We start from the raw sequence: 15,020 nt of genomic DNA on the forward strand, positions 1-15,020 counted from the left end.
CTTTTACAGGTCTCCAGAGAACAGAGATGCTAGCAGGCACGTAAAAGTCTCATGCACTGTAATTTGGGAAAGTTTGGAGGGGTTTCAGTGCCACCAATATAAAAGAATTGTCTTGTGCTAGGAAAATGTGATTAGCTATAACAATTGTAGGAAATTCAGATACTTTTTCAGCTGCAGTTCTTATAGGAAGGATGCAAAGTAGAGGATCTGTTTAAAAGACTTCTCCAACTTTCTGTGGGCATCTTTATCAGATAATTATTTAGCATCTTTGACTTCTGCCAGCCAACATCCTTAAACAAGGCTCAGTTTACATGCCTGATGAGCAGAGCACTGGAAATTGCTTGTTACCCTTTCCCATGGGGTGACTTGTGGCTGAATAGCAGAGTCACCTGTGGGCGCAGCCTGCTCCTTCTCATGTCTGCATGAACTCTCAGGGTTGTGTGGAATGCACAGTAAAATAAATAGTTTAGGTAGATTGTGGTCTGCTGTTTGGGCCCCCAAACCACAGTTAGTTGTAAATGCAACCTTGAAAAATAGAAAACAGTTATTGGAAACAGTAATAGGAACAAGACTTGGGTTGAGAAGGATCTAAACTTCATGGAAGTGGTTCTTAGTAAGGGATACTCTTCAAAGGAGATGTACCAGAACTCAGAGATGCTTCAAAACATTTGTGAAGGGAAGTAAACATGAAGTAAACATGTTCAGACATCTAAGTAGTGCTTTTGTCAGAAGTGGACATGTAGGAACGTTTTGGTGTCAGTGTGCCCTTGTCAATATAAAATGCTGCTGTTAAAGCCCAGCTATGAAACTGGGAGATGACTGCAGGAGCCATTCCCAAGGGTCAGGTAATACCAAGCACTTGGAAAACAGGAGAATCTCTGATAATGGTCTAATGGGAAGAGTAACAGACAACTTAAGGTTTAATTAACTTACAAGCCATTCTCCGTGTGCAAAAGAAATTTTGATTTAAGGGGATAAAAGCACATTGAACAGTAGAATGTTGTCATTGATTTTGCTTTAAAACCTTGCTTTAGGTGAGTTGAAACCATTTAGTCATAGAAAGTACTGTTGTTATAAATAGATGAAATTCTGTTCTTAACAGAATGGAAAAAACTTGCATAAAAAAAAAATACACCTTGATAAGGTGAAATAGACCACTCTCTCTAGAGGACTGTTTTCACATCTGCTCTAGTTCACAGGAATGTGGCCAGAAAAATGCGGTGTCATTTTACAAAAAACCCCAAACCAACACAGCCAAATGTAATAGAGCTCCTAGCCCAAGAAGTCAAGGAATGAAATATCAGAAGTGCAAAAATGCAGGTGTACACTTATAGACCTGCTTGAACTCTTGGTTCTCAGCCCAGGCAGACACTGAGATTCACCTCAGTTGTGCTCAGCTGTTAATGAGGGTGGAGCCAGGTTCTGCTACTTGCTTTGCTTTAGGGGAGAATATGTTTTGCCACCTCTGGATTTACTATAATACTTTTACTTTTCCTTATGAAACTTTATCCTTTGTTGTTTTTCTGACTTGTTGCTTCTGCCAGCAACACGTTACTCCCCTGTCACTTCACTTGGACTGCATCCTGCACTGTAAAACTGGTATTAAGGAGTGAGTGTTTTATGCTTGGGTACATCTCTGGTGGGGTTAGGCCAGTCCAGAACCACATAAAATCTCAGAAAATAGATCTGTAACAAGGGGGTACAGTTTAAAGTGCAGCTCAGTTTTAATCATCTCCAAGCTAGGTGAGAATTTGGATATGCAGATATTATCAATAAACAAGGAAATAAGTCAACTGAAATATGGTGTTTTTCTAGGAATTTTGTTGCTTTGTTTTTCTTTTCTATATATTGAACCAGATCTTGCCACTTAGGCTTTGAAGTATGCCTTAGTTTCCTGGAACTGCCCATGTGATACAGAAAAGTCACAGTTCTGAAGTGTGGTTTATATAATTTCCTGGTTTACTGCTAGTGGCTGGCGTGCATTGCTTTATTTGTGGTGGTTTTCTTTTATTTTGTTTTAAATTCAGGTATCCTTTCCTGCCCTGTGTGCAAACAGACCTGCTTTGCAAGAGATGTAGTTGAGAATTTCCTCCTCAAGGACTTTCCCATTGGTGATTCAGCTATGGCAAAGGTAAGTGAAAGCTACTAAGTTGTGGCTTGTTGAAACACTGCCAGATGAACACTGAAAACAGAGCAAACCTCCTTTTGAACAACAAAGATTTTTTTTTTTTATAGTTTGCTTATGCCGCACTGTAATTAGTTCATTACATACTGAGATGGACATACTGTCTTCATAGTAATTTTAAAACTTTTGCTGAAGAATGAGCTTTACTCTCTGTATTTTAAATAGTCCATTAAAAATATTTATACTAATGTATCTGTGCTAATCAACATATTAGGAAGGTACTGAATGTCTTGGATTTCTCATTGTCCACTTTCTGCTCTCAACTCAAAGTAAACAATTGTGGAATTGTTAGGATTGGAAGGGATCTTTGGAGATCATCCAGTCCAACCCCCCTGCCAAGGCAGGGTCACAGGAGCAGTGCCACAGGAACACATCCAGGTGGGTTTGAATGTCTGCATTGAGGGAGACTCCAGATCTCCCTGGGCAGCTGTCCCAGTGCTCTGCTGCCCTCAGTGTAAAGTTCTTCATTTTGAGATGGAACTTCCTGTGTTACTGTGTATGGCCAGTGCTCCTCATCCTATCCCTGGGCACCACTGACAAGAGTCTGGCACCATCCTCTTAGCCCATCATTGTGATATTCATAAACATTAATGAGATCTCAGCTTCTCAGCCTTCCCTCAACTGGCCAGGCCCAGCTCCTGCAGCCTCTCCTCATTAGAGAGATGCTCCAGACCCCTCATCCCCTCTGCTGGACCCTCTCCAGTAGCTCCTTGTCTCTCTTGAGTTGTGGAGACCAGAATTGAGGAGAATGCCCTGCATGTGGTCTCTCTGGAGCTGAGTGGAGGGGACAATCCCCTCTCTCTGCCTGCTAGCCACAGAAGCTGACTCTTGACTCAATTGTTAACACCAATATCGCTCATTAGGTCATGTGAGCAGTTATAATTTTCTGATTGTCTGTTTTAATGATAAAAACAGTGACATCATGTTGCAGTTTCCCCCTGGGGAATGGATTCAAAGGAAGGTATTGGATTACTACTTTTGCCTTGAATTGGCATTGTACATAGGAGGATTTAACTTCTGTTAAATTCCCAGTGAACAGGCAAGATTAGTCTCACAGCTTTGTAGTTGCTGTTAGTTTGGGGGGAGAGGAGGGACTGAGAAAGTTGGGTATTGTTAAAAAGTAAAGAATGTGTAACCTAAGCCACAGAGTGTTCTGGGGAAATAAAAATAAAGGCAAACAAACTGTATTGACATCTTCAGGTGTACATTGCTCGCAGAGTGCAACTAAAGTTGATCTGAAACAAGAAGGGATGTATTCACGTGCATTCTCCAAAGAGAGGAAGAAAATTCATAGGATACTGCTGAGTTTTTAAAATGCACTTATTATTCTTGGACCTCTTAATTACTGTGACTTGCATAATTTACTTTTCAATGAGAATTTGTGTAGAAAGGAAATCAAATGAGAATATCTAATGTCTTCAAAAGCATTAGATTATTTTTTCAAACCATCCTTAAAAGGTTTTTTTTTCTGTAATCCCTCAGGGGTCCTAAGAGCAGTTCAGCAATGCAGATTTCTCACTGGAGCATAGGAGTACCCTAGAGCAACTTGTGAACCTTCATAGTTTTCAGCTTTCTTTTTATTCAGTCAAAGCATGTAGCTTTGCTTGCTTACTATCTTTAACCACTACCATCACCCCCCACATTAAAGCTGCTGTTTCACCACCTGTGACATCAAAAGGAGAAGGACCAGATCATCCACCTGAGATACAGCTGAGCTGACATTGTCTTAATTTTCCTTATATGTTCAAATGGGAGTGTGTCAAGGCTTGTAACAAAGTGTTTCAAGCAGCAAGAGGTCTCTCAGCGTTTGAGAGTGAAGCATGAATGATTGAATGTGCTACACGCCAGCCACAGCAGTTTCAAGAATATGCAATTCAAAATCTCTTGCCCAAAAGCCCCTTTCCATATCATAAATAATGTAACTCTGGGAGCACTCTGCAACTTAAAAGTGATGTTAACACAGTACAGTGTCAATATAAATTCCAGTCAGACTGACAGCACAGGTAAACCTGTGCTTAAGCAGTTTTGGTTATGGCAGAAAAGGCAGAGCATTCCTCAACTTTTTCCTAAGCTGGACCTAAGTGGGTACATTTTAGATTAGTCACTTCTTTTTATTACAACAATCTTTGTTCACCAAATTAAATATTCTTGCATTTTGGTTATATAAGTTTTATTAGACTTTTTGGTTGAAATTATTGTACATACCTTTTGGAAAGCATTGCTGATAAGCAAATGGCTAAAATAGCATATTGGCTTGCACAAACAATTCCCTCTCTAGACCATTAAACACATTTAAAACTTTGCTTTGTTGCATTACTGTCAAGAATTGCCCAATCTGTCTGAGAATGAATATTCAGAAACTCTTGAGTAATGGCTGTGAAATGCCAGACCCATGGAAGGAAATGATAAAATTTAAATTTATTTTAGCAGAACAAAAGTTTTTCTTCTTATGCTGAAGTGAGTCAGAGCTTGACTTACTTGTGTCTCAGAATTCAGATGGATATGGATGTTCCATTAAGTGTTAAAGCAGTGATTTAAAACTGAGACAACCAGCCAAGAACTGCAATAGTTCTTCCTTCAGACTTTCTATTTCCTGAGCTACCATGAAGAGAAATTCTTCCCTTACACTCATCAGAACTTGCTTCAGGGGTTATGAGCTGAGCACAGGCTGCTGTATCCTTCTTTTCATGTTTCCCATCAAATAGTTGGGATGCAACTATTTCAATTCAAAGCTGAATAGAAGATTAGTTGATGCCCAGCAGAAAGGACACTGTAGGAAGTGATTTTGCCATCTATTCCTATTTGCTTGAGTAGCACAGAGTAGAAACAATATTGGGGAGATATGTGTGTGTACATAGCTAAAGTAGATATTTTGTAATCTTGAAGGAAATGCTTCCGTTTAATAAAGTGGTGGTAAAGCCTTTATGCTTTGACGATGGTAAATTTACATCTGTGCTCACTCTGCCCATTAGTACCTATTTGTGGCTGTGGTGAGTCAAATACATGAATACTGGGGGTTTTGAAACAAGGTGTTTTATGCCTAGAGCAAATCCTTTTAAAAAGTATTATCGTTGTAGATGTCTTGAAATTACTCTCAAGTTCATTCTGGATACCAAATGTCAAACTACCCCCTTCATTTATGTGCTGCTCTGTTCATTTCCCCCTTAGTGACGTGTCCTGGCAGCATGGTGTATATACAGGCGCATTCCCTAAATTATTGAATCAATAGAGAGAATACTTAATTAAGGTTTTCAGGTCTCCTCGTGTTCCTGTGCCTTGTGTATTTCCAGTTCACCACATGAGATACCAAGATATCAACTGATAAACTGAGCCCATTTCTAGTCAGCTCTTTGGAGGATGGGAACTAAATTTTTCATTAATAGTAGGTGGGTGTCCCCGTGTTGTTTTCTAGGTGGTCTCACCATTAGGCTGTTTTACGCATTTTTTTGAATGTTACACAGTTACAACCAGACTCTTAAAGTAACTTGAATTGCTTTGGTCTGAGGACAAAACATATCAAGCTCACCAGTCTGAATCATAGTCTGTTAAACAACAGTTTGTACAGCTGATTTGTTATGCGCCTGTGTAATTGTACTTTTTGTTCCTAGAGCTGCTCCACGTGCAAAGAGAAGAGACCTGCCCACAGTCTTTGTACAAGATGCAATAAGTGGCTGTGCAGCTCGTGTACAGAGGAACACAGACATGGCCAGGAACCTGGGGAGCGCTTCCTGCCTGTGTCCCTGAAAGGCTGCACAGGTACTGGGGACACCCTGGAATTGTCTTTCTTCTCATGACAGTTAATCAGTTGCAAGAGGAGCAGTTGCAGGCTCTGTGTGACTCAGAAGGGTATGGACGTGTCAATAAGAGGTTATGTGATTTTTCTCCAACTTTGGGGTCATTGCCACAATCATCATTCCACGGTGTTGGAAAAAAAGTTTGGATATTTGTATTTTAGAGATAGGATCTTCTCCACATGCCTTTCCAGTCTATGGAGTGATGTGACAGGGTTAGGCAGGCTACAACAGCAGCAGGCTTTGCCTTTTCAGTATTTCTGTCCCAGTTTGGGTAATTTCATTGAGAAACCCATGACAAAGCAATTTCTGTGCACACGGACAAGGTGTGTGAGGGAATCACAGAAGCAAAAGTCTGTGATAAATATAGGATGTTCCTTTCCTAAGCCTGGAATGAGAAATGTCTCCTAAGTGTATTTGAGCAAGCACAAATTAAGTCCACTGGCAAATATGTCTCATCCCTATACAATGGTGATCTGCAGAAAGTATTGCTGTCTCCTATTATTACTCATTATTTTCTTTACTTTTAAGTTAGAAATCTGCTGCAGAGTATGCTACCCTAAACTTATATAAGCAATATTTAACTAAAAATAAGAATTTGTGCTTATTCTTCTTCGTAAGGAAGATGAAAGACAGAAAAAGGAATAAAAATGGTCCATTGGTTATTCTTTTATTTTATTTTTATTTTCTTTAGGATTTTTCTTGTAGGAGTCTGGAGTTTAAGTGGAGTTTTTTTAAGTATTGGGTGGTCATATCAAACAGAGTTTGAAGCACTTGAGACAAAATATGCCATTGCTAAATAGAGTGTAAACAAAAGAAGTCCATAAGCATGGTAATAATAAAAAAGCACAAGTTACATTTGTATGTTTTTTGGGTCTTTTCTAGAGAATAATATAAACTGAAGTCCCCCAGTCTCCCCTCAAATGTCCTATTTGGATGGACAATATGTTTTTCTTCTCAAGTTGATCACAAAATAAAGACTGTGGTTTTGAGGCTCCAACTGTTTATAATTTCGTGTCACTTTAGCTAAGATTACCAGTTCATATTGTTGGCAAATACTGGTAAGAAATTATACATTTGGCCTAGCTGTGGGTTTGTGTGTGCTATATAAATAAAAAGATGCAGACACATAAAAACATGAGAAAGAATTCTAGTTTAGTACTAAATTCCATGTGCTGAACAAAGCATGAACGAGGAGCTTGATGGTTCATATCACTTGTTAATATAGAAATTATTTGGCACATAATTTATGCTTTTTTATTAATGCTGTTATTATTTATGTAGGTTGTATTTATTTTAGACATAGATATCCCTTCAGAATAGTTCAAAGAAAGCAAATACTAGGAAATAAACACACACCATCATCAGTCTGTGTAGGGTGTCCTAAAAACAGCCACCTTCTGTGTAAGCCCTTGTAACTGTTAAGAGATCTTGCACCTTTAAATTGTTCTATCTTTTGGCATTCCCCTTGTAAGGGCCAGACCTTCTTTGCTCGGTGTAAGATTCCTTGGGTCAGAACTGAAGTAAAGCAGCAAAACACCCTCACCAAACCGAAGAAATCCTTCCTATTTCTATTAATTTTAATAAACTATTTATTGAGTGACAGAGCTAGAGGAGCCTGGCTGCACTGGGAAACCTTTCTGCTACACGATTGTTTTCTTTCTTTTCTGTTATTGTTTTCTTATCTTTTCTTTCTTTCTTTTAAGGTGCCTGTAAAACCAAAGCCAGAGTCATTGCGAATTATGCAACTGGAGGCAGAACTCCATTAGTTGAGATTGCTTTTCCAAAGTTGACATCAACTCATGAGAGGAGCAGAGATTTAAAACTTTCTGTTAATTATCCAAAAGATCCACCTGAGATAAAGAAAATATAGGCTATAGAAAATGGTGACTCAAATGATGAATTATCAGAATTTAGGGCAGCTGAGCTTTCTCTGATCACCAAGGGAGGTTCTTTTTCAGAAGCTAAAATGGTTAATTGTGGTTAGATATTTGTTCCTAATAAAGCTAGGGTTGTGCCTTTGTTTGGTACCTGATTTTTAAGTATTAAACTTATTTCTAAACTGAAAAATGTGGCTCTGAGCTTAGGAAAAAGTAGGTCAAGAACAGCATGGCTCAGTGGCAGTTCTCACTGATATGTCAATTCAGTCAGGGGATTACTAGTGGCAAAGCTGTGGGTCTGTGTTGCAATTAGATAATATTGATTTTATTCTTAGTTTGCATTTGAAATCTGCTTGTCTCTGAAAGATACTGAACACTTTGAAAGGTTTTTCCAGCCCATAAACCTTCAGAAAGTCATTATGGCCTTTTTTTTTTTTTTTTGCTTCTAAGATGTAAAAATCTGATCACATAGGGGATGATCTTTGACATCCTCATTGTATATATATTGGTTGTACAACCTCGTTATTTGTCAGTTGCAGGTTTAATGCAAAAGTAAAAATTTGCAATAGAATCAGAAAAAAATTGCTGTCAAGGTGAATTCAGTTTGATCCTTGCTAGTAGAAAATATTGGAGTGGGTTAAAAAAACCCTAATCTAATTTCTTCCCTTATTAATGCTATCTATTAGCATTTGATTCAATAATGACATAAACCAATAAACCTCCCTGAAAATAAAGCATGATACTGCAGTAAATAATTCATAACAATGTAAGCTATGTAAGGCTGTTAAATAAAATCTTGCCCTAATCTGTCACAAGTTATCTTCTCGCACACTGTTAAGGTGGAATGAAAGTCAATTGAACTGGACGAAAAAAATCAAGCTCCTCAGAACTATTTACAGTAGATAGCATCTAAAAACTGGGCAATTTGACATGTGTTTCTTAGAGAGTGGCATGGATTTTCTCCATATTTGCATTGTCACTTTTAGCCATGAGAGTTTCTTAGCCTTTCTATCTCTGTTGTGAATTTTACAATTTGAAAATGAAGTGACTTAGCCAGTATAGCTTGCTGTAGTCTGTGGGTCTATGTTGCTGCAATAGTTATCACTTCTGAATCTGTAAAAGTCATCTTTTTGCTACAGGAGAGCATGGTCTCTACCTCAGGTTGGGTTTTTTTAAAAATGTAGTGATAAGTAAGAGGTTTGGTGTTGGAAAATGGACGTGTTTCTTATTTCATATGATCAGATAATGATGTATAAATTATTAAGGCCCTTATATAAAGTTTTTATCAATATGTGCTATTGTTTTGTTTAATTTCTCACGTGTTGGTAAGGAGTAATGGGTTAATGGTTTTGTGGGAGTACAGGGAGGAAGCAATCAAGCCCTTCTTTGGTGCTAGAGGGCTGGTTTTGCCATGGCTACTTTGTCTTTTCCTGGCATCTTTTGTTGACAGTGTTCCTTCCTTTTAAAGCAATTCTACCATTCAGGAAAAAAGGAAAGTATACATTGTACAGAAATAAGGCTTCTACTTCACGCTTTGCCCACTGTCCATTCTTACTCTTTATCACATTGTTTTTTAGAAAATCCTTTTAAGAATAGATTTTAGGCCTAATATCAGTCCCAGCTGCTGATGTTTATGAACTGCATTGCAACAAACACAACTTTGAAAAATGACAGCTCAAGTGACTTTTTAAGAACAAAGGATTTCCTTGCTTCTACTGTGACCACAAGTTGATTAAATATAGTTGCCATACTACATTTTACAATAGTTTTAAAATTTGAGTGGTTTACCAGATCAGGGCATTTGAGGTTGTGGGGCAGGTGCTCCAAATCATGATACTTTAAAGTCAAGAGACTGAGCCCCTCTGGTGTGCTCAGTTTGTAGGATATGTAAGGAAACAATACAAACAAACCCAGCCTCAGATAATCAGCTGGTTCTAGGTTCTGTGCCTTTAAAAAGTATCATCGAGACTTTCCATGAAATTGTGAGTTTGGTTACTCTTTTTCTGAGCTCTCCTCCTTGTCAGTGACACTCTTGCTTTGCATTCCTCAGCAGCAGAAGATGAAGCAAGGGAATTCTCCTTGTTCTGTCCCGTGCACCCTCAGGAGCCACTGAAGGTGTTTTGTGAGACCTGTGACACTCTCACCTGCTGCAGCTGCCTCCTGTCAGAGCACAGGGAACACAGGTACATCATTGCTGATGGAGTATTTAACACTTTTCATCTGTGTTTTCCAGCTGAAGCTGCAGGCTGGTCTGAATTTAAAGGCCACAGCAAACTCAGTTCAGTTGTCTCATTCACAACTGATTTAACACAGGCTCGCTGCCCTCACAGGAACCCTCCTTGCTGTCCCCTGTTCATTCATGAACATGGAAAAAACACAGGGTGAGAATTTCCCCTTCTTCCACAGGTTCAGGCATCTTGATGAAGCTCTGCAAAATCAGAGAATTATCCTGGAGAATGTCATAAGTAAGGTGGAGGAGAAAAAAAATGGGATTCAGGTTTCAGCCAAACAGATTGAAGACAGGTAATGGCTATGCATTTTTTTTTCCCCCATAAAGTAGGTGATCTATAAAATAATATTCTCACTAAATGTAGGTTAACAGAATTATGTGCAGCTGCTGGTTTTTTTTCATGGAGGGTAGAAAAGAATGGGAAGATTAAAAATATCAAATTCATGTTTAAGTGGTGCTGACAAGTCATGGCCTTGTAATACATGATGCCATGCTTTTTATAAGGCATGTGACAGCTGACTTCAGAGATAAGACTTCTTTGTATAATCTGTTCCTGAACTAGAATATGACAATATTGCAAATAAAGATAATTTTAAGATGCCTTATTTCTTCAAAAAACCTTGAAACAAGGTGCAATTTTAGTCAAAATGAATATAAAAATGAAAATATTTAGTTATTTGAACTGGATTTCAGCTACTGATTATGCATTTAGTAGCTGTTGGATCTCTCTCCTGTGTTAATAAAACCATTTCAAGGGTACAAATTTATTTATACTGTTTGTAATCTAGTATAAGCTGGAATTTTTAGATATATTATGTATGTTGCTATATTATGTATGTTGTGTTTGTTGAAAAAGAGCTAGAGGCTGTTTTTGGCATGGTGTTTGAGAGGATCTATCAGCATTAGCATGTCGCATGCAGAGAGGAATGATCAAGGTTCAGAGAAGTGGGGGAGAACGGATGGGAAATGACACAACTTTGACTGCAGTTCTGTCAGTAGACAGATCAGTTCTTGTAGCAAATAACTGCTGAGCAGGGAATAAATGACACACAGCTGGCTCATCCTGGAACATATGTACCTCTTACCCACAGGTTGCATGAAGTAAAACATCTGTACAAAAAGGTGGAAAACCAAATAAAAATGGCCAAGATGGTTCTGATGAATGAAATTGATAAACGAACAAATATCCTCCTTGAACAACTGGAAGTAAGGAAGGCTAGTTTATTTGTTACCTTGGGAAATAAAACAAAATTAAATTTAATCCCAGTGCCAATGGAAAGCATGTAGATTGTGGAAACTATTGTCCCATTCCTTATGTTTTCAAATATTTGGGATTTTTTTCTGCAGACTTTTATGGTTGACAAAGATTCAGGGTGAAGTGGCAAAATGTTTCCTTATCATGAGGTAACCACAGTTTCTAATGCATTTACAGAGAATATGTGTGCACCTTTTGAGTACTTATACAACAAAGCAGCTTCTGATTTTAGTATTTAATTTGTAGGAGCCCACTAGCAGCACAACTGATACCCTGTTTCAGAAATGATTCTTTGTTCTAATTTCTGTAACAGAACTTTTGAGTTTTGACTCTTCAGTTTCTGGATGTCCAGTTGAAGTATATAAGATTTTATTTTAAAATGTGCTGAGGAGAAAAAATTGCTAATCAGAATTTCCAGACAAGAAAGTGGCCCAAGTGCAAATTTGATCCAACTTCTACAGCTTTCTTGGGTTCTGTTATTCTGTTAAACTAAGGCCAGAATGATGCAGATTGTTTGTTCCTCGGGAAGTCATTGCTCTTCCTGAATTCAGACTTATCTCCTGAGTTGGATTTGCTTCCTTTCTGTGATTGGTGGTTTAAAGAGATTGTGAAGAACAGTATTGCTGCAAATGCTGCTTAATGTAGTGCCAATGATTGCATCTATTATGTGTGTCTGAATAATGACTTCCCTTTTCTACTGATTCATGTTATTAACAGAAAATCACCAGCGAGAGGAAGCAGAGGCTGGAGCAGCAACTGCAAGGTGTTGTGGTTTTAGGCAGACAGGTAGAACACGTCCAGAACTTCATCAGCTGGGCTGTGTGTAGCAAAAAGACCATCCCATTTCTCTTCAGTAAGGAACTGGTAAGAGCAATACTTGTGCAGTAATTGTGAGAACTGTTTTAAGGGTTTGACATTGATCAAATAAAACATTTTTTCACAATCTTGGAATTGTGGATAAAACCATTGTCCTTTAATGTGTTACCAGATTGTGTTCCAGATCCAACGCTTGCTAGAGGCACGTTGTAACACAGACACAGGCCCTCCTCTGAAAATCAGATTCACTTGGGATCCCTCCTACTGGACTAAGCAACTCTCCAATTTGGGTAAGAAAATTATAACAGGCAAATGCACAAAGCTGGGCTAGACAGATGTAGACAATATAGTACTTCCCCTAAAGGGCTCTCCTTTTTTGTTTTGACACCCAGTTTTGAAACTCTTTCTGTGTTCTGAGGAAATGCGAGTGTGGCTGACCTTTCCTGTTTTTCTCTCCACTTATTTCCATTCACCAAAAGACCATTGAGATGTCTGGTGCTTTCACTCTCTTAGTGGCCAAATGAGCTGAACAGTGTTGAGACACATGCAATTTATGGGCACAAAGATGTCTTTAAGACATTGACTGTACAAGAATTACAGTGTTACTTGGATAACAGATGTCCATACTGTGACTTTGTTTCCCAGCAGCTACAGAATTCCCAACTGCAATGAGTTTTTACTGTAAATTCAGCTCAGTGGGCTGATCAATGATCTAAAAGATCAGTTTCCTTCCTATTTTAAGGTATTAAAAACTAATAGGCGTAAAACACTATCAAAAGTGTTGCAGGGAGTAATCTCTTGATGAAAAGCATGGACAAGTTCATTTCATAGGTCACTTCTCTTTCCAGCCTTTAAGAGTCTCACCTACATAATAGTAATTTCTTTTATTTTTATCACTTGCCCCCGGAAGCTGCCTATTTGCACAATAACCTGTGCTTATTGATGAAAAGATAGGCTCATACTTCAGTAAAAAATGAAAGTATAAGCCATAGCCATCAGTTAAGACAAAACAAGATCAATTTTTCAAAGTGTTTGCTGGGGAATTCCATGAGTTCCACTGACATCAATGGGAGTTTGGTGTGAATTGAAATAACTAGATAAGTGTTGGAAAATTTGTCTTGAATGTATGTTGGCAGACTGTTTTGATAGGATATTTGAATGTCTTTTGTATGTGAAATGTGAACGATGACCATTTCCTTATGTACAATTTTTATTGTATAAATTTGTTAAGACCATAGGAGGGAGAAAATTTGCTGGTTTTTTTCCAGGGGGTTTCACAATGGAAGGTGGTCACCTTTCTCACCCAGATGTGCTACTCTGTGGAAATATTCAGGGGTTACAACCCTCTCTGTACCGTGGGCACCACTCCCCAGCCTCACAGCTGGAGAGCAGCCAGCCACACCAGTTCCCACCTGCAATCCAGTGTTCTGCACCCGTGTGCTGCTCCCAGTGCCTCAGCATCCCTCACCCAAACAAAGTCCAGCCTTCTTACCAAGACATGAACCACCATAAGAGCTTCCACCAGCCTCCTGCACTTCATCAGCAGCACTTCCCTCTGCAGTACAGCCTGCAGCACCAGGACAGAGAGCCACAGGGAGCTTCCCAGCCTGTGAAGATCCTGCAGGCTGGGCTGGAGCAGCAGCCACGCTCAGAGCCCGAGAAGGTGTCTGGGAGGGTGGGAAAGCCCTTCCCACCCCAGCAGCTGCAGCAGGGCTGTGCTAGTGTGTCCCAGGAGACTCAGCAGGTTCACACAAGCCCCCCACAGGCTTCTCTGCAGACATCAGCTGTGGGAGTGCAGCTGGGGCATCTCCAGAAGATAAAATCTGACCAGATGCTGCAGCCACCCCCGCAGCAGCAGCAGCTGCCCCTGACATCCCCGCCGCCCGGGCACGAAGAGAGCACCCATGAGCAAGTCATCCAGCAGAGCCTGGACATCATGCACCACCAGCTTGAGCTGGAGGAGATGAAAAAGGATCTGGAGCTTCTCCTGCAGGCCCAGGGACAGTCCAGCTTGCAGCTGAACCAAGCCAAGCCACCTCAGCATGTTCAACAAACTATAGTTGGTCAGATCAACTACATAGTGAGGCAGCCAGCCCCAGCTCAGCAACAAGTCCAAGATGAAGCACAAGTAGGTTCTTTCAAAGTAATTTCCTACTACCTTTAGTCAGTGTAAGTTCAGAAATTGGACACGCCTTTGAGATTTCATGTGTTTACCTGAACATTCTGTTGGTATGCAGCAGAGAGGCTTCATGCCTCATGCCAAAATTTTCTGTAAAGTGCTGCATAACCACTCTGGATCCCAAAGATCTGAACCTCTCAATAGACAAGGTGAGCATCAAAGTGAGAGAATAAAAGCACCATCACTCCTCCTTTGTAAATAGGTAACTGGAGGGCTGCAGTAATTTCACTCTGCATTTCAACTCTCTTTTTTACTGGAAACATTAAGTCCTGAGTCCTTAAAAAGCATTAGATTCTGAATTATTATTGAAGAGAGTGAAGACAGTTTCTTGGTCTGAGGGTTATTTCCCATTCTCTTGCTGCTGCATCATGTCATTTAAGATTATCATCAGTATCCTCACATGCTGTTGTGCTACAGTTTTGTCAGCAGGGCTGATCTCTTTTCCTCTGTTAGTAAGGATCCTTCTTTTGAAATAGGGTCAGTACTTGGCAGTGAGCATCCAAACTACAAGGCAGATCAGCTGCAGAATACAGTGGCTTGGAAATACATTTAAAACGGTGGAAAGGTGGCTTGGCTTTCCCATTGTGTAAATTCTGTGGAGCTGCCACCTTGAATAATTCTCAAAGTAGATGACCTTCAAGGGCAGACTGTAGGCTTTTGGTGTAACTGTAAATTTCAGCAGCT

The 15,020-nt window shown here is 39.5% G+C and overlaps 1 protein-coding gene across 1 annotated transcript in view; it reads left to right on the forward strand.

The window, feature by feature from the left end:
- Positions 1-15,020, forward strand: part of TRIM66 (tripartite motif containing 66) — a 50,556-nt gene that overhangs the window by 11,405 nt on the left and 24,131 nt on the right. Inside the window, exons 2-9 of the mRNA XM_063398045.1 lie at positions 2,028-2,131; positions 5,794-5,941; positions 9,907-10,039; positions 10,263-10,379; positions 11,178-11,292; positions 12,059-12,205; positions 12,330-12,447; positions 13,426-14,285. Of these exons, the coding sequence (XP_063254115.1) occupies positions 2,028-2,131; positions 5,794-5,941; positions 9,907-10,039; positions 10,263-10,379; positions 11,178-11,292; positions 12,059-12,205; positions 12,330-12,447; positions 13,426-14,285 (1,742 nt within the window). The remainder of the gene's footprint in view (positions 1-2,027; positions 2,132-5,793; positions 5,942-9,906; positions 10,040-10,262; positions 10,380-11,177; positions 11,293-12,058; positions 12,206-12,329; positions 12,448-13,425; positions 14,286-15,020) is intronic.

The sequence above is a fragment of the Prinia subflava genome, chromosome 5, assembly GCF_021018805.1.
Source record: "Prinia subflava isolate CZ2003 ecotype Zambia chromosome 5, Cam_Psub_1.2, whole genome shotgun sequence".
Taxonomy (NCBI): domain Eukaryota; kingdom Metazoa; phylum Chordata; class Aves; order Passeriformes; family Cisticolidae; genus Prinia; species Prinia subflava.